Below are 27,662 nucleotides of genomic sequence, written 5' to 3'. Positions count from 1 at the left end.
TTAATAGTCGGTGCCCGCTCCCCCCAGAACCGCCCCTGCAGCCACAGCAAACTTCAGCTCAGACGTGTCTTCCCTCTCTGCGCCTTCCCCTCTTTTCTTTCTCACTTGCCGCTCCAAGCGCAAGCACGAGAGAACACAGAGAAACAGAGAAAAAATAACTGGAAAACACCCAAAACATTAAGAAAATACATAGAGAAATAAAATAATACAGTGAGAATAATGTCTGTGCCATTGTGTGCCTCTTTCCATTAAAGAGGGGGTATTATGCTTTTTTTCAATCACATAGCACCAGTCTATAGCACACTACAATGATGACCAAACCTTCTGTTGGTCTGTAAATGCAGTAAATTAGAATAACTGCCTTGCATAAAATTGCTCTCTCAAAATGGCTGTAGTGAATGTCTTGAAATAGGCCTCTGTCTCTTTAAGAACCTCTGTCCCTTTCCGACACGCCCCCTCCACACGCTGGCTGTGGCATCAGTGGGGAGGGGGTTCTGCTGAGGGGCAGTGGTTGGTTACTCGGCTGGTGACGAAAGCTCGGAGGCGTCTCCAGGAGGTGGGGGCGTTCCTAGGAGGACTCAGGCAAACCGATCCCTAAAATGGCTGCCATCAGAGTTTTTACAGATTACTCAAAAATACGTGAATGTGCCAAGGCAACACTTCAGGCATGTTTTTAATGAGGGAATGACATAATAACATGATGGAAAGCTTGAAAAAGTCGATTTTGCATAATACCCCCCCCCCCATTTAAATATATTTTGGTTACTTGTGTAAAAAGAAATATATTAAAAGTGCATTGGAAAAACATTAAATTAAATGACTGGGATTCAGTTCAGGGAAATTGAAGGTTTTTTCAAAGCACTTGCAGCCCACAGTTCTTTTAGTCTCTTACGTTATAATAGTATGAATCGTGGCAATGCTACTTACAGATAAAGTACTTGTAGTTGTTGCGGCACTTCTGTCCCCTGTGTTGATGGCTTTCACTGGACCGGCGTGCGCCTGATGGGATGTTGTCCACCGCCGAAGACCGGGGCACACGTCCAAACTGCACAAAGAGGACATTCTGAGAGCTGCTGATAAGCCAGGAGAAACCACTGAGCCGCCACAGTTTACTAATTGACGTTTCTGTCTTTTCAGCCTCACAGCCATTGTAAGAAGCTTCCCTTTTGTTTTTAGGCCCAAGTTTGGAGGCTGCGGATGTTGTGATTTTGCACTTTAGAGGTGACTTTTTTACGGAGCCGGCTTTCTCGGAATTTAAATGATGTCCCTGAATTCTAAAGCAAGAAAGATAAAGAAAACACTTTGTACATGTCGGCCTGTTGTTGCAGATAATGACAAATTAGCAATCCGCGTAACACAATAAAAGTAAATGCTGGCCTAATTTACTAATGGGCTTGTTTTAGGCGTAAGTGTAGTGGGTTTGGAAGCTATCGCGCCTGCCAGATGAGTAATACCTTAGTCAATATAATATGGATTACACAAGACTACGTCAAGGATCCATGTAGTGAATTAGACCTAACAGGTTAGCTGGCAGCGTTGAAACTCTGGCAAAAACGGCGTGTCCAATTAATCCACGTAAAAAGAAAGAGAATTTAAGCAGCTTGAAATTCAGGCCAAACCGTGGGGTCATGGGAAATTTATTTCACTGCTCTCAACAACAGAGCATCTGCAATACGGATTTTGAATCTTGTCCAGGGAAATCAGGTTCACAACATCTTGGACAACATGAGTCAAGCAGCGTGATTGTTATTGGCAGGGCGTCTTTCTTTCTTTCTTTGCGGAGAAGTCAAAAATCATCAGGAGAACTGACCCTGACAGGCCCCAAAAACCGCTGGAACAGGCCCACGGTGACGCAGTAACTCCGAAGAGCTGTAAAGAGGGGGACGCATGATTGAAAAAGTCAACATCCAAAAGACACGCTCAAGGAAATGTGAAAAATCTCAGTCCTGTGATCCCGCTGCCATCGTTTACATCCAGCCCAACATGGCATGCACTGTGTGAATGGAGTGTGTGTGTGTGAGAGAGAGAGATCGGTGCTGGTTTCAGAGCCCGGTGGCACAGATCGGCCGACATGTTTCCGTCACTCAATAATGAATGATGAATAATGGCTCACTGTAGCGCTTTGAGAAGGTTAATAGAGCAATATAAATCCAAGTCATTAATAAAACCACGATACGGAGCAAGAAAGTACAGCACTTTCAGCATTACCACCCATAATAACTTACTGTGTGTAAACTAAAATGACCCTGTAGTGAGTCTTTACTTTGCCTGTGAACAATTATGTAGTTCATTAACTGTAACCATGAATTAATCAAGAAATCATTAGTCACATTTTTGCTGTCATTTAACCCGTTAACCCAGACACATTTTCGGCAGTTCAACTTTAACCAAATCTAAAAGCTTCAAAATAGCGAACAAAAATGAGACGTAAATGAGGATGAAAAAACAGCAAAATAAGCAACGAAAGAGCAACAAGAACACGACAAAAACACAACAAAACAGGCGACAAAGAAGCGATGGTGAAGCAACAAAACAGCGACAAAAATGAGACGTAAATGTGGATGGAAACACAGGGGGAAAAAGCAACGAAAGAGCAACGAAAGAGCAACAAAAACGCGACAAAAAAGCGACATGAACACAAGACAACAGGTGACAAAAAAGTGATGGTAAGGAAACAAAGCGGTTACAAAAAAGTGACAAAAATACAAACCAAGGGTTACAAAAAAATCTGTTTTGTAGGTCTTAGCTTTCAAATGAGGCGCTACTCTGGCCTGTAGGAGAAAATGTGCTCAGTTAAGGCAAGTGGCAAGAAGTTAACACCTTGCTCAGTGGACTACCGGTGAAACTAACACTGACACATTTACAGAAAAGTTCATCCATGTATGTAACAAACACATTTGAAATGGCATTAGACAAACGCGTAACCAAGCGCCATGTTGCTTTTTGACATGCATTATTCATTGATTGGTCCACATCACATAAAAGAAATTCAACCTTTTGAGGGGGATAAAGGCTAAAATTGAATTTATTTGCTGCGTTTTACAAAAAGGTGTGGAGCTCCACTCTGAAATGCCAGGAGGATTAATGGCGCTGATAAGTGGGGTGGGTGTATTAAGCAAAAGCCATTGAACGTTTCCACGTCTTTTTGCTTTGAATGTAAATTTGATCAAAAGACAAAAGCAGGAAGGAAAGAGACCCTCGAAAAGTGTAAGGGCGGTGCTGGTCCACTTCACCAGATACCAGTGGGCCACAGCAAAACAGACGGCAGACAACATGCACACGCCGAGGAATCTTGTGCATGAGTGCATATCCACGTACCAGGCTGCGGAGGAGGCACAGGGCATATGGTGCTCGGAGAGGGGTCGGGGAAGACCTGTCCTCCTGTTCAGTGCACTGGCAGAGACGGAGAGGAACACTCAACTTAAAATACACTTCACAGTAAATGGTAAATTACAAGACTACAAAGCAAAGACAAATATAATGGATCCTCTTTGATGTAAAATATAAGTAGAGGTGGGCAGAGTAGCCAATGTATTTACTCAAGTAAGAGTAACGTTACTTTGAAATAATTTTACCCAAGTACAAGTAAAAAGTAGTGACAAAAATAATGACTCAAGTAAAAGTAAAAAAGGAGAAAATGTGACTGAGTACTGTGAGTACTGTGAGTACTGTGAGTACTGTGAGTACTGTGAGTACTGTGAGTACTGAGAGTACTGAGTAACGGTTTCAGTGAAAAAGTCTGATTTATTGTTAATGATGATGATTTATTGTCAGTGAATAATTGTATGAAACAAAACATAAAATCATGTGGACTTTGTGAAATTTAATGCAAATACAGAAAAAACAAAATAATTCTAAAGGAGCTTCAGCTACTTTATAGATCAAAAGGAAGCATTTGCCGCTTAAATGAGTAAGAAAGAGAACAGATCCTTCAATATAGTTTTACTCAAGTAGAAGTCAAAAGTACTTTGTGATAAAACTACTCTGTACAATTTCTTCCAAAAGTTACTTTAGTACATGTACATGAGTAAATGTAACTGAATACTACCCGCATCTGAATATACATACATACATACATTTGTCGTTATTACATATAAATACATTATTTCACATTTGAATTCAAATTCGTCAATGTTCAGGACAGAACAAGACAATACTTGAAAAATGAAGCAATGGCTCCATCTAGCGTGTAATGACTGTGAAGCACGTTTTAAGCGATCGTGATTATAAAAGTTCAGCCACAAAATAAACACATCAGATTGCTTAGCGAGTTTTTTTGTTTTTGCTGGGCACCCATGGTGTATGTGTCCTGGGTCATAGGCCTACAAGCAAGATAAAACTCCACATAACAATCGATATGATTTGTTTTAAGTGAGCGGGTTTGGTGTTTTGTTCCCATGATTTTCGGCCTTTGACTCACCTTGGAGATGTCCATGCGCCTGTGGCTGCGCAAGTCTTTACGCAAGTGTGGCCCACGCTGCTGCTGACCAGCTGCGACTGCTGTCCTCAGCACAAGATGGCGGTAGAGCACGAGGACAGTTTTGTGTTTTTTTAGTTTCGATTTGTTTTTCCGATTGTTTTCCACGTAGTTCTACACCTGTAACCTTACAACACACAGTATCATAAACTCAATGTCTGACACTTTATAATGACCTAGTCCATTTCCATCTGAGTGACAAGTTTAGGTCAGGGTTGAGCAGTCTGACCAATTTCTTCTTGTTGAATTGGTGCACTATGGCAGACATATTTCTGTGAAACTGTGAAACAGCTGCATTAAAGGCCCAATTCCTGCTTATTTTTCACATGTCTTTATTGTAAACTCATACATTTGTGAATATAACACTGTGCATCTTATTATAAAGCGTAAACTTATGGGCTTGTTTTCTAACATTTCAGTGAACGTGACCCTGCGAGTTATAAAATGTGCTTATAAACTTGTTCATGTGGAGAAATGAGATGCTAAAATATATGTTAGGAAAGTGAGCTTGGATAACTACAAACATTTTAATTTAGTGGCTTCCTTTTTCATTCCTTTTACATTCCTTTTACAAAATCAGCTTCCAAGTCCAGATGGCTCCGGACACAGTTAAAACTGCTCTTAAATGTTCCAGTGGAATGTTTCGTTACACTTGTTAGTGGCCCTCAACATTGTATAAACTTCAAAATGTGGCCCTCGATGAAAAAAAGTTTGGACACCCTGCTGAAATGCGAAGTACAAAATAGAGTATTTGTAACCGAATATGGACTACATGATGGAAAAGAGGTGAGTTTTGGAAGCACATTAGGTTTGTTTGTTTGTTTGTTTGTTTGTTTGTTTGTTTGTTTGTTTGTTTGTTTGTTTGTTTGTTTGTTTGTTTGTTTGTTTGATAATTTCCTGCTAAGGATCATCCATCACTGACAGGTGCTACAGTAAATGTCAATCTCAATGTCAATTTTATTTATAAAGCACATTTAAAAACAACCTTAGTCGACCAAAGTGCTGTAACAATATGTACAATAAACACAATAAAATGTAAACACAGGTCATTTAAAGGCACAAACTGTGTCTGGTCTACATAGAACTGAAAGCCAAAGCAAAAAGATGAGTTTTTAATTTGGTTTTGAACTCCTCTACAGACTGAGCCGAGCACACATGTAGAGGAAGGCTGTTCCAAAGTTTAGGGGCCGCCACTGACAAGGCTCGGTCACCTCTGGACACACGCTTGGATTCAGGAACAGACAAAAGGAGCTGGTCTGCAGACCTCAGAGCTCTGGAAGGACACTAGAGCTGCAGCTGCTCTGACAAAAACTTAGGTGCCAGCGAATTTAGGCATTTAAAAACAATCAGCAGAATTTTAATGGCATGTGGCCTATCCACCGAGTCTTGTTAAAGCTCACATCTAATATATAAAGGTGTGGGTGTTTAAACAGGAATAAGGTCAACAGCATGATCATAAATATTTGATATGTAATAAAGAGTAGGCCTATATGAAGCAGTAGATAAGTTAACAAACGGCCACATGCAAGTGACCTGTTGGAGCATGCAAGGAAATGAGCCCCCCTTTGGAGAGGATGCCAATTTCTCAAAAACAGCACGTTACCACATGCTCAAATTTGTCCGAACTATATCCTGGATGTTCAGGGAGTTCTGAGACACAAAGACCTTTGTGATAGTTTAGCTTTATATTCACACATTCAATGAAATCCCTGCATAATCCAATGTCAAAAATAGCCAGAACACTTGAGCAGAAGTTGTGTAGTTCCTCAAAACGGAGTTGTTCAAAAGTGTGTCCAGATGTAATCTTCAGAATCAACTGAGAATCACCTGTGATCCTTACAGACATTTTCATCACCCACTTGTTGAGAGATTAGATCTGGTTGAGAACATTCGTGCATGCATACCAAAGTAGTGACTTTTATTTTTAGAGTTTTTTACAGTTTGTTTTAGATTCGATGTTCCAGGGCAGGTTGCCCAAAGGAAGCAAATGGAAGTTTAACCTGATTCCAAAGCAGGTATGTAAGAAAGTTCCTTCAAGTTACATAATCTTTTTTACTTTTCAAGTATCTTTTGCAAATGCAGGCTGTTTGATGACTTCAAAAAATGTCTCCGCCCCTCACTCTACTCTAGTTTATGGACACCAACGTAACACGACACCTTCAGATGAGAACAACGAGAACAACAAAGGGGGCAGGTTGAAGCAAAGTATACACTTATACAATGTGCATACCACACATTGAAGTATTTTACCATGTCGGCTGTTGTTCCACACATTATTATGGTATGTTGCAGTGAAGCTTCAAATTCTCGACTTGACTGCGTTTATAGATATTATATAGCTCAAATTAAGCATGTTTTGATAACATATTCACCATCATGAGGGAAGTATACAATAACTGCATATATACTGTCAACCACAGGGGGTCTACTGTTGTACTGCACTGACCTCAGCACCGTGAAACCACACTCTCTCCACGTGCTCTCTGCTCTGCTTCCAGAAGTCGTGCAGAACATGGTCCACTTTTTTGGGCCACATTATCAGATACTCATTCTCCGGCTGTATGAGAAGAGAACGGCGAACACCACAAACAACCTGACAGAAGCGGGACAGGACCAGTGCATATAGACTGTCCCTCTCTGCTTCACTGAGGGGAAGTTCACTCTCCCATCCCGCCAGCACTGCTCCTCCCACTTCTATGGGATTTGGGTGCACTGTCATCATATGCATTATGGTAATAGCCAGCTCATGAATGTAAAATCCACTGTTCATGTCTCCAAAGTCCAGGAGGCCAGATATCTTGCAGCTGTCTTTTTCAGGTTGGACCAGTATGTTCAGGTCATTGAAGTCTCCCTGAATAATGCCTGCATTTAATCATAAATATATAAGACTGTCACATTAACAACTTATATACAACTAGTACATTATTCCAGCAGAAACAACATTTTTGGAAATACTTACATTTGCGAAAATCTGAATATTTAGGGGCTACAGATGTCCTGAAAAGCTCAATTACAGACTTCACCACCTCCTGAAGTGGCTCTCCGTCTAATACGAACAAGTCCTTTTCTACCTGAGGAAAGTTTGACAATATCCATGCACGGCTGTTCCTGTCAAGCACACTGATATTTGGGTGTTTCATCTGAAAAATCATTGAGATATGCATCATTATTGATTGTTCAGGCGATGGAAAAATGTGTGACTGGCAGCTAATTATACCGTTTGCAGGACTTTGTCCACTCTGGCAGCCATCTTACCGGTCTCATACAACAGCTGTGGAGTTAGAGGGACTTTGGAAATGATAACTCCAGGTAAATAACTCAATAGTCGCACAAGGTACTTCTGACGACCAAAATCACTGTCTGTCAAAGGAAATATATGCCCAAATGGATGAAAGGTCTTAATTTATATCCAATATTTATTTATGCTACAGAGAGGCTTCTTTCACGTTTACCTTGTTCTTGCAGACTCCAGAGCTGTCCTGTGTTTGTAGGTGTGACCTTTTGGGTTGGAATCCCATTCTCTTTTTTTGTGATCAAGTTTTTATTGGGTTGTGCGGGTTATAAGTTTTACATAACAATTTCATATGCAGCACAGATTTTTTATATTTTTTTCCCCCCCTCACCCTTTGTGATAATGGGTCTTTTAGTATGGGCAGTTATGCACAATACATGTTCATGTAAATTTTAAGGAAATAAAGATACAGTAAAACAATACCACACTTAGATACTACACACTCACACACTCACTCACACCCCCATGTCCCACCCCTACTGTCCAGGCATGGTGACAAAAAATAAAAAGCAAAAAGCAAACAGCACAAGTCTTGGTAGACAAGAGTGATAGACAGAACAAACATATTTGCTAATTTCCTCCGTCATTGACATCTACAGAAATAGCTTTGGATACATATAGTTATGTAACATTTACACTGTATTTGGAATACATATCGTTATGTACTGTACATTCATAGTTATTACGTACAATCAAAGCATTTGCAATCAAGTTTCACACATTAGCTGCATTTTATGTAACAGATTTGACCAACATGAGATATTTTCGCTTTTGGCGCCGTGGATCCGAGCTGCTGAGAGCTCCAACTGGACAATGTCTTTAAATGATGAGAGCCATTGCTCCACACTCAGGGTTTGTCTAAGTTTCCATCGACATGCTATCATCTTTTTAGCAGCTGTGAGACCAGCTAGAATTTGGCGGCGTTCATTGATATTTAATTTAAGATTGGAGGTCTCATTCAGTAAGAGTAACCTCTGAGTGTAGGGCAATTCTCTTTCCATTAGGTTTGACAGAGCACCAGCAACATTTTCCCAAAAACAGTGAACCTGGGGACACTCCCATACCATGTGAAGAAAAGTCCCAATGACCTTGTCTGCACAGAAATCACAATAAGGATTGTCCTTAAGTTTCATCAGGTGCAATCTCCTAGGATAGAGATAAGCCCTATGAATGAACTTGTAGTGGATCATTTGGTGGTTTGGGTTTCTCGAAGACAGAAATACATTGGACCAAATACTTGTCCAATTCCACTCAGAGTGATCTTTTAGCTCTGTTTTCCAGAAGTGTTCAATAGGCAATTGTTTGTAAGAGGCTTTAGTGACAAGTATATAGAGATCTGAAACAAGGCCATTGTTTTTTTCCTTACACAAAGTGGTATGGAGGGGATGATTTTCTAAGCGACATCCCCATGGGACGCCATGGGCACGCATCGCTGCTCGTATTTGCAAGTAAAAAAAAAATGACGTTGCAGGTAATTTGTGATTTTCCTGCAGGTCTTTGAATTCTCTTAGTCCGTTTTGGTCTGTTATTTTCCCGAGCGTGTGGACCCCTTGGCGTTCCCATGGAGAGAAGGAGGCTATTTTTTTGCCTATTAGCAATGCATAATTATGGAAAATTGGAGATTGTTGATAATAATTGTTTTTTATTTTCATGAATTTATTGACTTTATACCAAACGGAGATGAGGTGAGAGATAATTGGACCACATTTGTTTTTTACTATCTTTAGTGGTATATTGGAGTATAAAAAGCATGACGTGTCATGGGGCTTAAGTAACTGTTCTTCGATTGGTTTCCATGATGTGAGTGTGTCTGGTTTTAACCAAAGAGAAAGTGAACGTAGGGCAAAACACCATGAATACCATTCGAAGTTTGGAAGGTTAATGCCACCTGATGATTTAAGCCGGTATAATGTTGAGGTTTTTATTCTTGGTTTTTTCCAATTCCATAAGTAGGAACCTATGATGGCATGTAATTTTTTCCAATATCCTTTTGGAGGGGCCAAAGGGAGCATGGAGTTGAAGAAATTAATGCGCGGTAGAACATTCATTTTTATGATAGAAAGGCGAGATTGAAAGGATATTGGGAGTGAGCCCCATCTATTTAGGTCATTTGTAATAGAATGCAATGTTTTATTATAATTATTGTTGATTAAAGTGTTCACTGCCGGGTATATGGAGATGCCCAGATACTTGAAACTTTCAACCACGGGAATATTAAAAGATTCCAAGTTGGTTGAGGTTCTATTCAATGGCATAACTGCTGATTTTGTCCAATTCACCTTATAACCTGACATTTTTCCGAATTGTTCGAAAGTTTGAAGAAGGAATGGTATTGATGTGTGTGGATTGCTTGTATAAATTAAAATGTCGTCGGCGTAAAGGGAGATATAATGGGGGGTGTTGTGGACCATTATTGGTGCCAGATTTTCTGATTGCCTGATAAATTGAGCAATGGGCTCCAGCGATAGGCAGAATAGGAACGGAGACAGTGGGCAGCCTTGTCTAGAAGAGCGAGATACTTTAAATCTAGAGGAGCAGGTATTGCCCGTTATCACTACTGCTGTGGGGTTGGCGTATAATGTCTTAATCATAGAGATTAACCCCTCGCTGAAGCCCATATGCTGAAGTACTGACCACAAATACTCCCACTCTAGGCGGTCGAACGCTTTCTCTGCATCAAGCGAGAGAATTGCGTTTGACGCTGTGGATTTGGAAGATGAATCTAAAATATGGAGTAACCGGCGCGCGTTATCAGAGGCCAAACGTGACTTTATGAACCCTGTTTGGTCGTGATGTACAAGACTTGTCATGATGTGCTCTAATCTCATTGTCAAAACTTTGGCATAGGCTTTAAGTTCAGTGTTCAAGAGGCTCAAGGGTCGGTAGGAGGCACATTCGGTAGGCGGCTTGTCTTTCTTTAACAGTAAGGTTATGATGGCTACATTGCTGCTGTCTGTAAAGGAACCTTGGGAGATTGAAAAATTTATCATATCTAGAAGCAGTGGGCCAAGCTGAGACCAGAAAACTGAATATAGCTCTGGAGGAATACCATCCAGACCCGGGGACTTGCCTTTATTCATGCAGTTTATTGCTTGGGTTAATTCTTTCAAGGTGATTGGCTTTTCGAGTAAGCTAGCGCTTTCAGATGAGATTTTAGGTAAGTGGAGGGAGTTTAAAAAGTTACAGCAGGTTTCACTGTTGTAGGTGGCTTCTGAGGCAAAAAGTTTTTGATAGAATTTTTTAAACGTGTTATTTATGCCGACGGGGTCAGAAGTTATAGTGCCCTCCTCTGTCGTGACTACAGGTATATTTGCAAGCTGCTCACTATTTCTGATTTTAAGGGCTAAGAGGCGGCTTGGTCGGGCATCGTTTAAATAATGCTTTTGGCGAGTACGATGAATCTGAAATTCAGCTTTCTGTCTCAGCAATTGATTCAATTCCTCTAATAATTCCTGACGTTTTATAGTGTTTTCGGATGTTGGTTGAATTAGCATTTGTTGTTCTGTTCGAACTATATTGGTTTCTAATAAACTAATCCTATTGTTCTTTGCTTTGTTAAGTCTGGAAGCAAATGAAATAGTTTTATTCCTGATACATCCTTTGACTGCCTCCCACAGAATTCTTGGATCCTCCACTGAAGGTTTATTTATATTTATAAAGAAGTCCAATTCTTGTTTGAGTTCATTTTTGAAATCATCGTTCTGGAGTAAAGTGGTATTAAAACGCCAGCGAGATGCCTTAGCCTGTCCGGTTTTGACTTTGAGTGAGCATGACACAGCTCTATGGTCTGATAGTGGAAAAGGAATCATATCCGTTTCGTAAATTAACTGAAACAGTGATTTGGAGACAAATATATAGTCGATCCTGGAAAAGGTTTTGTGCCGTGATGAATAATAGGAGAATTCCCTGGAAGAAGGGTTCATAAGACGCCAAGAATCAATAAGATTAAAATCGCTTGTCATTTTTTGTAGTGCGCTGGAGGCGAGTTTTTGATCATAGCTTTCGTTTGGCCCTGTCCTGTCTTCTTGATGTAAACGCGCGGCATTGAAGTCTCCACCTATAAGAAGCTGATAGTCAAGGAGATCTAGCAAAATAGCTTCTAAAGAATTAAAAAAAAGTTTTGTCAAAATTATTTGGAGCATAAACACAGATCAATGCAATTTTAATGCCATTATAGGAAATTTTACAATAAGTGATTCGGCCATCACCGCTTTCTCCTGTACCTAGATTAATATATGATAAATTACGCCTAATGGCTATGAGAACACCTTTGCTTTTTTTAGTGTAACAGGAGGACGCGGTCACCTCATAATGCTTATTGTTGAACCTGTATGTATCAGCTTCTTGGAAGTGTGACTCTTGAATAAATGCAAAGTGGATGTTCTTCCTATGTAGCAGATCTAAGACACTAGCACGTTTTTGTGGAGAGTTCAACCCACGGGCATTCAATGAAAGTACATTTATTTTATCCATTCATAATGATAACATTTTGGAAAATATAACATAGTGCACCCATGCCTGGACATCCTACCCCCCGCTTCCACCCACACACCCACACACCCACACACACACACACACACACACACGCACGCACACACACACACACGCGCACACACACAAAAAAATAAAAAAATAAAAAATAAAAATAAAAAAAAATCCCATTCTCATGCAAGTAGGTCATTGCGTAGGTCTGGACTTCTAGAAGAGTGATGTTCTTGCTGTCTTCTGTGTTCGATATTTTCAGCACATACTCGTTGCCATCGTTGGCTGAGACGTGAAAGTTTTGGTCTTCGTAACTGGGCAGTGGCCGGATTTCAGTGGTTGTCAGGTCATACAGCCTTTTCAGTAAGTCTGTGGCCTGACTAAGACTGAACTTGGGCGTCATATTGTTTTCAGACATGTTTTCTGGAACAAAAAGAAAATAAAATCCTTGTAAATTGAATACAAACAGGATGTGTTTTGATCAGAGTGTAGGTATACATTCCAACAGCACCAGAGCCAAATGGGTCTGCATTGTTACTGTATGATTGGACACACCATGTGGAATTTGGAGAAAAGAATATGAGCAATAATAACGACCAGAGTGACCTGGAATAGAGCGTTTATACCTTACAGGTGAGGATTTCGCAGAATCCCACATTTTTGTGCTTTTGGAGTTTTATATTTTGCATAGCTCCTAGATTGTTTCTGCTAAATGCGTGGATTGTGTGAAAATTGTATTTTTGGTGATCTAAAATATGTCATTTATTTAATGTCATTTAGAATTAAAAAAAACTAAAAAACTCCCGTCTGAGCTTCGACACAGAAATGTGCTTGTAACTAAAAAAAGCTCTAACTTAATTTTTACTTTATTTTGAAGGATGACATCTCTTCTTTTCATACATATACATATACATATACATATACATATACATATACATATACATATACATATACATATACATATACATATACATATACATAATATTACGTTTTTAAAAACATTTTCTAATACTTTTATATTTTATATATTCATTGGTTTATTTGTTCGGGACAGTGCATGTTAATGAACACATGACGGTTTCAGGCTTGTAAACACGCCACACCGAAGTGTAGCCATGAGCTCATTTCCATCCGTCGTCCCCCATGCACACTCTCAAACACACTCTTACTCATTCTGGCCTATTGTACATGTTTTTAGTGGTAGGAGAAACCGGAGTACCCGGAGGAAACCTATGCAGACACGGGAAACTCCACACAGAAAGGCCCCGTCAAGGTGGGAATCGAACCATGGACCTTCTAGTTGTGAAGTAAACACTGACGCACGATGGAAACGATGTCACCTTAAAACGCAGATTAGCCGTGGTGTTGTGGGACTTGAAGGCATGTGTGGTTTATTTATGGAAAACTACTGTTGTTTTTGTGTTAGGGGTGTGCGTGTCGATCTACTGTATCAAAATAAGCTCATGTGTATGCTCAAGCAGACTTTTCAAGGTAATTTCGCTTTTGTTTTCAATTTGACATGATTCTAAGGAAGAAAATAAGGCAGCGGGATGTTGAGGAAAGTAATGTGAAGAGCAGCTCCGAGTGCTGTTTGCAATGAACCACGCCTCAGTCGGCCTCTTTTTCTTAAAGGAACAGGCCACCGTTTTTCCATATTGAAATGTGTTCTTACCTCAGTGTAGACGAGTTCATACTTATCTGTCTGGTCTTTGTGTGTGCCCTCAGTCACGCGAAACAACCAAAGATGTTGTTAACGTTTGGCCTCTCCCAGTATATTCCTATGGCTCCAAATGGGGTGAAGGTAGAAGCGACCAAGCTCTTCCACGGGCGCGCACAAAGACCAGACAGGTACGCATCCGTAAGCTCATTTAAGAACATATCTCAGTGTGGAAAAACGGTGGCCTGTTCTTTTAAACAACGCCCTCTCCTCGCAGCCTCACCTTCTGCTGCTGAGCAGGAAGAGCATTGCTCTGGTTATGGGTGGGGAAAGTGGGGTGAAGTCTAAACCATGATGTGTTTTCTAAAACATGTAATCCTCATTCACCTTCTCTGGAAAACAGCACAAACCTGATTTCTTTAAAAAAAAAAAGTTTTACGAAATTCCTGCAGAAAGTATGCTCATAACAGAGCATTTATCCCTACTTCAGTAAGTCTGGCTGACACAAAAGAATCCTCCCTCAGGCAAAACCACTTTTGGTTCAGCCATGTGGGGGCTGTACAAAAATGCATTCGAACTGGTTCTTATAGGTGCCTTCCACATGACGTCACGCCAACTAAGTTACTCCATCTTGACGGGATATATGCTAATGAACTCCAGATAAACTCACACCAATGTTTCATTTAAAATCTACATTTCAAAACTGCTGAAATGCCTGAAACTTGTTGCACAGTTGGATGCAAATTAGTGGTGTCAGAATTTCTCATGTCTTTACTCTTTTAATGGGGTCCCATTGTACTTTTCAATCGGATATCTCATCAAATTATTAGCCTATTGAAAACTGCTGTAGCATAGAAGGATTTACTGTCAATGTGAGATTTACTGTTCGTTAATCTGTGAAAGATAGCTACAGTATCTAAACAACAAGCTGGGTGTCCAATTCAGCGTGTTTTACAGTATTATTAGCCTGCTGGTTTAGCGAAGTGTCAAGTAACTTACCTTACTCATGACAATGATACTATCCTTTCTTTTTGGTTGCCATACAGATGTATTCGATACCCATCCTGACTCAAAATATCTGTATGCAGAAAGGCTTTTATATGCTTTTAATGATTTTCCTGTGTATGAAGACGGAAAGTCTATCAAGAAACTATGTACTATGTAAATATCGCCAAACTCGAGTGAAGGTATGTTGACCGAGAACTTCGCGTCAGTAAATAACTTGGCCAGAAGCGTGTATGGGTCTGTAATATCCAACAATCCAACAATGTCCAACAATCCAACAATGTTTGCAGATCGAAGTGCCACATTTCCTTGTAAGTGAGTTGTAACAGATGTAGGTGAAAAAACACTGCATGATTGTGTGGAATCGCAATCGTTTTCTGTTGCATACGCCATTTTTGCTTCCCTTCAAAATGTCGCGTGCTTGCATTTCTAGTCACGTGACTGGGAGACCTTATTCCGCCCCGCCCACTGTTGCCACTTTTTGCTTTGTCTCGGCACTTCCGTTGTACAGACACTTCCGGTCGAGCTCGAAGCCCATTCATTTAAACCAGGGGTGTCCAAAGTATGGCCCAGGGGCCAAATGTGGCCCTCAGACCAATTTTTGGTGGCCCTCGGCCTTCTTGCTGAATTGGTACACAACATCAGAGGTGGTCCTTTTGATTTGAAATGTGATCATTCTACACAATAACCGAACAACTAACATTTTATTGTGAGACAGAGCTGGCATGAAGGTTTTAAGCATAAATAAAGGCATGGGGCACAATTTAAACCTCTGCTAGTCAAAGGTTTCACGGTACTAGCCACCGATCTGTGGCCCTTCACCCCGAGGAGGCTTCAAAATGCGACCCCCTGTGAAAAAAGTTTGGACACCCCTGATTTAAACGGAGAACGAGGGAAAATATTCTCCGCTCAAATCTGATGTTTAGTCGATTGATTTGTGTAAAATGGCCAATGTTCATTTGCACCAACAAGTCAACACTGCACCATTCCTCTGCATGGCCGAAAAACAGCTTTCTTTTCGTGTAATAACTGATTTTATGTGGACTTCTCCAGTCCCACGTTTACAGATGGGAGAAATTGGCGGCGCCCACGCGATCGTCCGGACTATTCCAGATTGTTTGTTTTGTTTACAACAATATGTGAGGGAACAAAAGTTTAACATGTTAGTTTCAGCCAACATAACCAACGCTTTTGGTCATGTTTTCGAAGCTGACAATTGATTAATTGATTTATAACTACCGAGAAAGTTTTCTTTTACAAGCCACTGCAAAATAATGTATTAAGCATGGCCTTAAACATTGTGAGTGAGTCTTAGTATGAACTAATGGTAAAATGAGAGAGATTGTCAGACAAGCTTAGTCTTGTCTAAAACTTCAGTTGAGGTGTGTTGTCTGTGTCGTCCTAGTGATCAGGAGGATCAGGACTGAACAAAACAAAACAACCATGTGTGGAAGGTTTTCTCTTTGTTTATTATACTATAGCCTATGTAGTACTAAAACAAATCAAACACTTAGAAAGTCTCATATTGTCGCCATGTACATGGAAAACCACAAAAGGTAAATCATTTGGAGCCCAGATTCTAGTCTGTTTAAAAGGGGGAAATAGCAGGAACTCACACACACATATTGATCGCATCAGTGTACAGACACTGATGGAGGAAAGTAAGGCATATGAAGTGTCTTGCCAAAGCACACAGCAGCAGAACAATTTCCTTTATAGCTACATTTCTTTCAAGGCACATGATAGTTATAGGAAAGACCTGACACTAGAGGGGGCATTGTGTTTTTTAGTGAACAATGCTGAGCAGCACTCTGAAGCCACACTCTCTCCACACGTTTCTTGCCCAGTTCCCAACTAATTTGAAAGCCAAGACCCTCTAGTGTTTAAAAATATGTGTGTAACTCTAACCCTAGCCCTCTGATCAGGGGGGATGGTAGGTAACAGGTCAATCAGATTTTAGCAACAGTCATTCTAGATGTTGTTTTTCAGGTGATTCTACCTGTAAAATACTTAGAAATTAATTTTAATTGAGTAGGTTATTAATAATGGGGGTCCCTGGGAGATTTTTGGATCAAGAAGGGGTCCGCAATGTCTTGAACTTTGGTAATTGCTGCAATATGTCAAAGCTTCAGCGTTTAATGTGTTTGGTTTGTTTATTTCAGCATTTTCATTGTTGTTTTTGTAATATTGTAAATACACATTACACGGTAATGAGAGCTCAAAGGGGGCAAAGCATACACTCACACGCACTTACATTTTACCATGTCAGCTGTTGTTCCACACATATTATTATGGTATGTTGCAGTGAAGCTTCAAATTGTCAACTTGACTGAGTTCAGATAGCTCAAATTAAACATGTTTTGATTACATATACACCGTACTGACCTCAGCACCGTGACACCACACTCTCTCCACGTGCTCTCTGCTCTGCTTCCAGAAGTTGTGCAGAACATGGTCCACTTTTTTGGACCACATTATCATACTCATTCTCCAGCTGTATGAGAAGAGAACGGCGAACACCACATACAGCCTGACAGGAGCGGGACAGGACCAGTGCATATAGACTGTCCCTCTCTGCTTCGGTCTATACGGTCCATCTATACGGTCTTAGCATGACAGATAGACCTAAACTTTGACTTTACTGTGCGGACATGGAAATGCACCTAAGGTATTATTACGCCTTACAATATAGTACCCCTTTTTTATTCGTTTAGAAAATCAAAATAAAATGTTTAATTTTGTGTAACTATACTTGGATTGTGTAACTACTCACGCAACCGTATTTAAATAGGAACAACGTGGAAGTTCTTGGTCGCTTCTCACTTCAGGGGAGGAGGATAGGCTAAATGCTAACATGTTCGGCGTTATTGCGTGACTGAGCACACGCGTAAAGACCAGACCAGTACGCATCAACTCATCTAAGCTCAGGTAAGAATATATCTCAGTATGGAAGAAAAGTGGCTTATTCCTTACAAAAGTTCTCCCACTGTAGGAAGTTGCCCATGTAATGTGTTTGTCCTAAACCTTATCATTAGACAATAGTGAGAAATAAATAGTTATAGAAGACATAGGTCTATCAGTGGCTGTAAATCTGACACACAAAAATATGGCTCCTACACAGTAACACACTTTTTTTTTTTTATTATTAAAAATGTCAACAACAAAAAATGTCATTGATTATTAATCTCATCAGTGTACAGACACTGGTGGAGGTAAGTAAGGCATATGAAGTGTCTTGCCCAAGAAAGGGAAGGAAAGACCTGACACTAGAGGGGGGCGTTGTGTTATTTTAGTGAACAATACTGAGCAGCACTCTGAAGCCACACTCTCTCCACATGTTCCTTGCCCAGTTTCCAGAGGTCCTGAAGAATAAAGACTCCTTTCTGGGACGATATCATCAGATACTCCTCATTTTCCGGTTGCATGAGAACAGAATAACGAGCCAAAACAAGAGACTGACAGAAGCGGGACAGGACCAGTGCATACAGACAGTCCCTCTCTGCCTCATCGAGGGGCAGCTCACTCTCCCATCCCGCCAGCACTGCTCCTCCTACTTCAATGGGATTAGGGTGTTCTGTCATTATGTACATTATGGTAATAGCCAGCTCATGAATGTAAAATCCACTGTTCATGTCTCCAAAGTCGAGGACGCCAGAAATCTTGTAGGTGCCGTTTTTGTCAGGTTGGACCAGTATGTTGAGGTCGTTGAAGTCTCCGTGATTGATGCCTGTAAACAAAGTAAAGTAATTCATAGGCATCAACTTCATCACATCTTTACATGCTTTGTTTTAATACTTACATTTGCGTAAATGTGGGTATTTGGGGACAACTGTTTTTTTGTAGAGCTCGATAACAGACCGCACCATGTCTTGAAGAGGCTCTCCATCTAATACATACAAGTATTTTTCTAAGACCAGAAGGTTTGACAAACTCCATATGAATCCATCTCTCTCTAACTCCATGATGTGGGGATGCTGCATCTGTGAAATGGGTAAAAATGACATATGTCCTAAAGAGCAAAAATACAGATATTTTCAGCATTAGTCTTGCTAAATACCTTTTTCAGAACTTTATCCATTTTAGCCGCCATCTTACCCGCCTCATACAACAGCTCTGCAGTGAGGGGGACTTTGGATATGGTCATTCCAGGTAAATAACTCAGTAGTCGCACAAGATACTTCTGGCAACCAAAGCCACAATCTGTCAATAGTTAAAACAGAATTATGTTTAGGGCTGATCAGCTGAACTAATGGTAACAGATTTAAGTGTGTGAATTTTTGTATTGCATTTGTAATAATGTATTTATTGTGTTGTTGTTTTTTTTACGTTTCATACACAAGACCAATGAAGACATAACAGAGTGCAGAGGACGTTTATACTAACATGGCATGTCACTTTGATTAGATATCTTTAAGATAAGACATGATGAGCCTATTTATCTCACAATGGAGAAATTCACTTGTGAAGAATCACTGAGGGTGTGTAAAGTAGACAGGAAATGTGCAATCAATTAAATAGAAAATAGAGGTATCTTATACAATGGATGAAAAAGGTTTTGTGTTGCGTTCTCAGGGTAGTGAGCATTTCAAATAATATCCATGTTATAAGTATCGGCTTTAACCATGTTCATAAACATTAGTATGATCAGCAATTCTGTCACTATACTTTATCAAGGTTACTCGTTACTTATTGCCTACTATTCCCTGTCCATTCCACACAGGTAAGTTTGTCTGGTAACGGGGCAATTGGAGCAGTTTGAATGGGCGGGACTAACGTAGACAGATTGTCAGTGAAATAAACCAATCAGCAATTAGCAGACGTGACAACAGCTGTAGTCCAATTCACAAAATATGAACTGAATATAAACAGACGAGAACGCGGAGGCAAAATACTCGACTACTTCATCCAGGATTATTTTTGGCTAATAACTTCTGCACGTGTTACTGTTGATTGAACTACAATCGGTGTTGGGGAGTAACTAAATACATGTATTTAGAACACTCATAATGAGTAGCTATATTCTGGTAAAGTAAAACTTTCATTTGAGCGTATTTAGAATACAGTTACTTTCCAAATATCAATGGAGTACATCCCAGTTCTCAATCATTACATTTTAGCTCCATATTGCACATTATTAAGAAAGAACCTTTATTGTTGACCTGTTTTTCCTCCTAAAACAAAATAAATATTAAAAATGCAGCAGTTCATACAAACACTGCACATGTGTCACATGATGCTGTATCTGCTGTTCCTGTGCATTTGCCATGAGAGTTTTTGAGTTTCTAATTACTGGTAAGTGAGGAACAGGTTCCAACAATTGTAGTTTTGTAATTATACGCCATATTTACAAATAAATATAATGACAATCAATGTGATCTGGTTTCCCCTACCACTAAAAACATGTGCAATAGGTGAAGCCTGGTGATTCGAACCAACAGTCTGGCTCCACAACATGGGATGGGTCCCCGGGCATCGGCCACTGCTCCTTACGGATTGCCCCAGTATCGAAGGATGGGTTAAATGCAGAGGACACATTTTCCTACGGGGACAATAAAGTATACAAAACAAAACAAAACAAAACAAAATGTATTCTAAAAGTATGCAAGGTATTCAGAATACACTCTGATTAGACAAAGCAACGGATTACGTTACAAAATACATTTTAAGGCAAGTATCCAGTATTCAGTAACTAAATGCAATTACAAAGTATTCTCCCCAACACTGACTACAACATAGCGGCGCAGCGAGTGACGCAACCTTGTCAATTCTCTGGGACAGTCGTGATTGGTTTGGCCTTAGCCGCCAATCAGTCACTTGTTTACCGTGCATGTCCAGACCCTCCGTCTTTGGCGCAGAAAGGAACAGGGTGTGGTTGACCAGGCTCCTGACTTTCAGGTTGTTCAGGTAGCTTTTACTGCTCTTGCGTGCTCATGTGGTGTTGTATAATTTACGGTGTGCAGAATAGCAAGTGATCATCTCCAGCTTGTAGGATAACGAGTGTGTATAAGTGTGACATACTGTACGTGATATGAACTAGAAGTGTGTTTAAAGTTCACTCATGTATTCATAATGTGGACATTATGGATATTTGCACACTTCTTTATGCCTAGAAAGAATGTATGGGACACTCTTAAGTACAAAGGAGCAAAACAACATGCCTCTTACCCAATTCTTCTACACTCATAAGTTGTCCGGTGACTGTTGGTGTTGCGGTTTGGGCCGGTATGCCGTTCTGGTGCAAGTAGGACATGGCGTAGGTCTGGACTTCAATAAGGGATGGGTTTTTGCTGTCTCCTGAGTTCATAATTTTCAGAACATACTCATCGCCGTTGTTGGACAAGACATAAAAATTCTGGTCATCGTAACTGGGCAGGGGGCGGATTTTGGTTGTTGTCAGGTCGTATCGCCGTTTCAGTAGGTCAGTGGCCTGATCAAGACTGAACTTGGGCTTCACGTGTTTGTCCGCCATGTTTTTTGAAACAAAATGAAAAAATGTGAATATGGAATAAAATCCATCTATTGCTTTTGGAGTTTTATATTTTGCATAAGTCCAACATTTTTTATGCCAATTGTAAACACTCATGAAAAAATAACTACTGTGGGAGCATCGACACAACATATGCTTGTAACTTATAAGCTATAACTCAATGAAGGGACAATAGTATTTTTACATTTGATTTCATTTTGAAGGACAACCTCTCCTCTTTTCTTACATATAAAAATAATATTACTTTAACATTTTCTAATACTTTTATATGTGTGAAAAGAGGAGAGTCCGACCTTCAAAATAAAAATAAAGGTTTAGAAATGAATCAATCTTTCATTGACTTATAGCTTTGGTCCCACAATGTTACCTTTTTAAAGGTGTGATTGAGGGATGTGCCTGAGCTACTCTGAAGATAGGAAGTGTGTTTAACTATATTTAATACTTGGTAGCCTGGCATCCAGAATGATACCACTCTGTATATTTCTCCAGGCAAGTTACTTGGAAACGCCCCAAAGGCTTACAAATATGTTGCCTCAGCTAAAAAAAAACTTATTCATCAATCAGAACCAAAAACAGAATAATAAGATCAAAGTGAAATATAGTCAATGGCAGAATATAAATCAGCATAAGGAACATGAATACCACTCATTTATTATAACAAACCTTATAATGCGCCTCATACTTACGCCTTTCATCTTCAAAGCAAACAATATAAAACATTGAAATATTGGTATATGTAATATTGAGATACTGGTATATAAAACTGGTTATAGATCGCATGTAAAGAGTATTATACCAGGGGTCTCCAATAGGCGGCCCGCGGGCCACTTCCGGCCAGCGAGATGATTCAATCTAGCCCTTGACTTGTAGAGCACAAATTCCTGAGTATGTCAAAAAAAATTGTAAAAAAAACTCTCGCTCATTCCTGTGCGGAGCTATGAATTTCTAAAGAAATAATCAGAATGCTCACTCCAGCCACTTGGGGCAGCATCAATAAATAAAGGAAAGAAATCCGCACGTGTCCAGCAGAGGGCAGTGACATAATAAGAGATCTGGAATAAACAATTGTAGTCACGTGGTAAATGGACAGTCTGTCCCAGGGCAATTGTGGCTACAATAGCAGGATTAATAAACAATGTAGCAGAAACTTGTGACACATGCTTGTAAAATGCAATACAAATGTAAGCCATTTATATGAGGCTGCAGTCCGGCTCATTATTATCTGTTTATTCCTCAATAGTATAATCCCAATCAAAACATCTTTTACTGGAGCTTCTGATTATGGACCCCGGCAATACACTCCGGATATATTTTGGCCCCAGTGAAATGTGCTCGGAGATCCCTGGTGTATACTGTATAAAAATATTACAAATATTTGCAAATGTCAAAGATGAGAATGTTTCAGATGCGTGATGTGACTTACGAAAATATGAAACTCTATTTACCGCAAAGTTTACTTCATTCATTTAAGCTTTAGCAAACATAATTAAGTATAATAAGCATTGCATAGGTATTTAATGATACCCCATGATTGAAAATATCCATTCAGTGCTCGGCTTCTTTAACTGTGCAACATTTCACTGAAATAAAGCGAGATCCACAAGTAGACCAACATAGTGGCTAAAGTCATTGGAGCAAAATCCAAAAATACAACAAATCCTACCTTGTTCTTGTTGACTCTGTCTGACTTCTGTGATTGTTACGTTTTTATAGCAAGAATCGCGTTCTGCTGCTGAGCAGGAAGAGCAGTGCTCTGATTATGGGCGGGGAAATCGGATGTATAAACCGTGATGTGTTTTCTATAATGGTCATATATAAACAAATAATCACTATTCACTGTCTCTGGAAAACAGTACACTGCTGATTTTTTCTTTTCTTAAATTTTGCTCATAACATAGCACTTATCTCTATGTCAGTAACTGACACACAGGAATCCTGCTCAAGCAAAACCAGTTTTGGTTCAGCCTTGTGAGACAACTCCTGTTGCGATATTGAGCTGTCACTTCACATTATGTTGCCAGTGGTGTTCGGCTCTACGCTGTGTTTTTTATAATAATGAAGCTTGAAGGACGCAGCGTAAATTTGGAGGAGGCAAAAAGGCATTCACGCCATTTATTAAGAGGCAACAACATAAAAACGGCCAAAGTCCCTGTTCCTCGTCCTCGCTGCTGTCTTGTCCGGCCTCCCAAGCTCTGCTGACCGGCGCCAGGACGCAATTTTTTTTCCTAGGATGGGAAAGGGCTTTTTCCATTGATTTTAGTGTTTCTAAGGTTAGGGTTAGGTCTATGGGTAGTTTGGATCAGTTTAAACTAGGGTTGTTCTCAAATGTGGTCTTTCCCGTCCTAGGAATAAAATTTAAAAAAAAAAGGTTCACAGCGACTCCTGGCGGCGCAACAAGAGCAGCGCGCAGCCAATTCGCAAGGATTTAACTAACGTCCTTATTAACCCCGTTACATTTACATCAATATAGGAGGGAGCAAAAGTTTAATGGCAACGTTTTTTTAAGCTTACACCTGAAGTATTTTTTAACAAGCCACTGCAAAAAAAACACAAATAACGGGACCTTCACTTCAAGATTTTCTGATCTTTGTTTCGTATAGCCTATATAGTTGTAAAACAATATGAATTAGCACTTAGAAAGTCCCGTTTTGTCGCCTTGTACAAAAGGTTGTTGCACATGATTTGAAGCCCAGATTTTAGTTTGTTAAAAAGGATGGAAATAGCAGGAACTCACACACACAGTAGCAATACCCTCACTTGGAATTTGTGTTTCTACATGTCCAGCAAAGCAGTCCTTGTTCGCCCACAGTAGGAAGTTGCCCATGTAAGGTGTATGTTCTAAGCCTTACCATTATAGCACCAGTGGGTAATAAATAGAAGACATAGGTCTATCTATCAGAGGCTGTAAATCAGACACAAAACAATATGGCTCCTGCACAGTATCACACTTTTTTTCATTATTAAAAATGTATAAAACTGTCCATTGATTATTGATCACATCAGTGTACAGACACTGATATGCAAGTAAGGCATATGAAGTGTCTTGCCAAAGCACACAGCAGCAGAACACTTTCCTTCATCGTTTGTAGGGTTTACAGTTACATTTCTTTCAAGGCACATAATGTTTTTAGGAAAGACCTGACACTAGAGGGGGGCGTTGTGTTATTTTGGTGAACAATACTGAGCAGCACTCTGAAGCCACACTCTCTCCACATGTTCCTTGCCCAGTTTCCAGAGGTCCTGAAGAATAAAGACTCCTTTCCGGGACGATATCATCAGATACTCCTCGTTTTCCGGTTGCATGAGAACAGAATAACGAGCCAAAACAAGAGACTGACAGAAGCGGGACAGGACCAGTGCATACAGACAGTCCCTCTCTGCCTCATCGAGGGGCAGCTCACTCTCCCATCCCGCCAACACTGCTCCTCCTACTTCAATGGGATTAGGGTGTTCTGTCATTATGTACATTATGGTAATAGCCAGCTCATGAATGTAAAATCCACTGTTCATGTCTCCAAAGTCGAGGACGCCAGAAATCTTGTAGGTGCCGTTTTTGTCAGGTTGGACCAGTATGTTGAGGTCGTTGAAGTCTCCATGATTGATGCCTGTAAACAACGAAAAGTAAGTCATAGGCATCAACTTCATGACATCTTTACATGCTTTGTTTTAATACTTACATTTGCGTAAATGTGGGTATTTGGGGACAACTGTTGTTTTGTAGAGCTCGATAACAGACCGCACCGTGTCTTGAAGAGGCTCTCCATCTAATACATACAAGTATTTTTCTAAGACCAGAAGGTTTGACAAACTCCATATGAATCCATCTCTCTCTAACTCCATGATGTGGGGATGCTGCATCTGTGAAAAGGGTAAAAAAGACATATGTCCTAAAGAGCAAAAATACTACAGATATTTTCAGCATAAGTGTTGCTATATACCTTTTGCAGAACTTTATCCATTTTAGCCGCCATCTTACCCGCCTCATACAACAGCTCCGCAGTGAGGGGGACTTTGGATATGGTCATTCCAGGTAAATAACTCAGTAGTCGCACAAGATACTTCTGGCAACCAAAGCCACAATCTGTCAGTAGTTAAAACAGAGTTATGCTTATGTTTAGGGCTGATCAGCTGAACTCATTTTTATTGCATTTGTGACAAGTATTAATTGTGTTTTGTTTTTGTCTGATCAAAATTAAGTTACCTGTGGACATTTTCACCTCTTACCCACCACCTGAACAGAGAACATTTTCTTCAGTCTGGCTTTAACCAAATCTAAAAGCCTCTTGAAAAAGGCGTCAATAGCAATGATGCAAAAAAGCGACAAAAACATGACAAAAAAGTGACAAATATCCATGCCGAAAGCGCAACAGAAACGTCACACAAGAGCAACAAAAAGTGATGAATTTATGGAGAAACTGTGACAAAAAAAAAACTGTTTAGATGAGTTTTGTAGGTCTTAGCTTTCATTTTCACTGTCATTACACTGACCTAGTGGGCTGTAAACTTTTAGATTAGGAGAAAATGCACTCGGTTGAGGTGTGGGATAAGAGGGCTCGTTTATTTCAGGTTTAGCAAGAGTCAAGATTCGAATTCAGTTCATGAGCCATTTGCAGTACAAGACCACAAGGGGAAAAAAGCTCAAAGTGCAATGTCAACACATAAAAAAACACACACAAAAAAACCACACAAATATCACATAAAAAGCGTAAGGTAAAATACTGTACAATAAAAGGTCCATACAAATATTTAAGAGCCTTGTTTAAAGTGATCACAGCTTAAACTGGTTTCATACACAAGAATAAATGAAGACATAAAAGAGAGCAGAGGACATCATACTAACATGGCATGAAAAAGGGTGAGGTTTGTTCTCAAATACTAACCATATTATAACCATGTTCAGAAAGCATGATCAGCAATTCTCGCACTATACTTTATCAAGGTTACTAGTTACTTATTAGCCTCTTTAGCACCGACTTTTATGGCTCTTGCGTGCTTATGTGGTGTGGTGTTGTAAAATTTACGGTGTGCAAAATAGCAAGTGATCATCTCCAGCTTGTAGGACAGCGAGTGTGTGTAAGACATGAACTTGAAGTGTGTTCAAAGTTCACTCATGCATTTATAATATAGAAATAGGGAGAGAGCTAATGCAGCCCACTTGCACACTTCTTTAAGCCTAGTAAGAATGTATGGGACACTCTCAAGTACAAAGGAGCAAAACAACATGCCTCTTACCCAATTCTTCTACACTCATAAGCTGTCCGGTGACTGTTGGCGTTGCGGTTTGGGCCGGTATGCCGTTCTGGTGCAAGTAGGACATGGCGTAGGTCTGGACTTCAATAAGGGATGGGTTTTTGCTGTCTCCTGAGTTCATAATTTTCAGAACATACTCCTCACCGTTGTTGGACAAGACATAAAAGTTCTGGTCATCGTAACTGGGCAGGGGGCGGATTGTGGTTGTTGTCAGGTCATATAGCCGTTTCAGTAGGTCAGTGGCCTGATCGAGACTGAACTTGGGCTTCACCTCTTTGTCCGCCATGTTTTCTGAAACAAAATGAAAAATGTGAATATCAAATAATCCTGTATATAAAAAATAATAGAGAACATTATTAGTATTCATTCTTTTTGATTTCTTCAATTCTTCATCCATTTATCCAGTTGTGCCCCTTTTATTATTGTGTATTTGCTTAGTTCCTTGGCTTGACTACAATGTTAGATTTACTTTCCAAAACACCATACACTAGAAACACTTTACACTGATTCTAACATATGGGAAATCTTTGGAAACTTTGAGAGGGGCTGCTTGGAAGTTGACAAAAGTGTAAAATGTTGGTATAAATTTGGAAGTTAGGGCGGCCAGGCGATCATATGTATGTTTCAGCTGTGCAGCCTGAAATCGCGCTACACTATTACGCATGGCACTCCAGCTGCAGTTTAGCCGAGTGCGGACACATGGGAGGAAAAACACATGCAAACTCTCCTTGGTGTTGTGTAACGGATTCTCCCGTTAGATGAAGAGGACAGTTGTAAGTCTACCGCTCAGCTGCATTCATTTACGGGACACAGGGACGCAGCGCTTACCTCAAAATGTGATTAAGAGCGGAGGATCCAGTGCCAGATCACCATTCAAACGGATCGGAGCGCGAGGAGTGAGGCTCAAGCAGGGGGCTATGTGGTCATTGGGAAAATACCCCTCTACATCCGGGAAGTTCTTTCACAATAAATCCTATCTTTAAAAAAAAAAAGTTAAACAGTAAAAACATCA

At 40.1% G+C, this 27,662-nt stretch overlaps 3 protein-coding genes across 4 annotated transcripts; all 3 read right to left on the bottom strand.

The window, feature by feature from the left end:
- LOC306977257 (hydroxylysine kinase-like) lies at positions 1-23,138 on the bottom strand (the record flags this gene model as incomplete). The annotated part of the gene is made up of 10 exons (XM_079575463.1): positions 23,064-23,138; positions 12,424-12,674; positions 7,930-7,996; positions 7,695-7,837; positions 7,437-7,617; positions 6,924-7,339; positions 4,421-4,591; positions 3,319-3,393; positions 928-1,045; positions 1-158 (listed from the first exon to the last, which is right to left on the bottom strand). The coding sequence occupies exons 2-10, from the start codon at positions 12,667-12,669 to the stop codon at positions 1-3; spliced, it is 1,575 nt and encodes a 524-aa protein (XP_079431589.1). The 5' UTR covers positions 12,670-12,674; positions 23,064-23,138.
- Positions 16,626-21,402, bottom strand: LOC306976697 (hydroxylysine kinase-like). 2 transcript variants are annotated; one of them, XM_079574732.1, is made up of 5 exons: positions 21,079-21,402; positions 18,971-19,113; positions 18,713-18,893; positions 18,174-18,640; positions 16,626-16,672 (listed from the first exon to the last, which is right to left on the bottom strand). In XM_079574732.1, exons 1-4 carry the CDS (start codon positions 21,380-21,382, stop codon positions 18,198-18,200), a joined length of 1,071 nt encoding a protein of 356 aa, XP_079430858.1. In that variant the 5' UTR covers positions 21,383-21,402; the 3' UTR covers positions 16,626-16,672; positions 18,174-18,197. The 2 variants fall into 2 exon arrangements, with proteins under 2 accessions (XP_079430858.1, XP_079430857.1); XM_079574731.1 differs by lacking the exon at positions 16,626-16,672 and having other exon boundaries at positions 18,160-18,640.
- Positions 23,139-24,386: 1,248 nt separating the features above from the next.
- On the bottom strand, positions 24,387-26,952 carry hykk.2 (hydroxylysine kinase, tandem duplicate 2). The gene is made up of 4 exons (XM_079574446.1): positions 26,633-26,952; positions 25,339-25,481; positions 25,078-25,258; positions 24,387-25,005 (listed from the first exon to the last, which is right to left on the bottom strand). The coding sequence occupies exons 1-4, from the start codon at positions 26,934-26,936 to the stop codon at positions 24,563-24,565; spliced, it is 1,071 nt and encodes a 356-aa protein (XP_079430572.1). The 5' UTR covers positions 26,937-26,952; the 3' UTR covers positions 24,387-24,562.
- Between the last annotated feature and the right edge of the window lie 710 nt (positions 26,953-27,662).

This window comes from Gobius niger (assembly GCF_951799975.1).
Source record: "Gobius niger genome assembly, chromosome: 17".
Lineage (NCBI taxonomy): Eukaryota > Metazoa > Chordata > Actinopteri > Gobiiformes > Gobiidae > Gobius > Gobius niger.
Note: the sequence above shows the minus strand (reverse complement) of the source record. Positions and strands in the feature narration are given on the sequence as shown.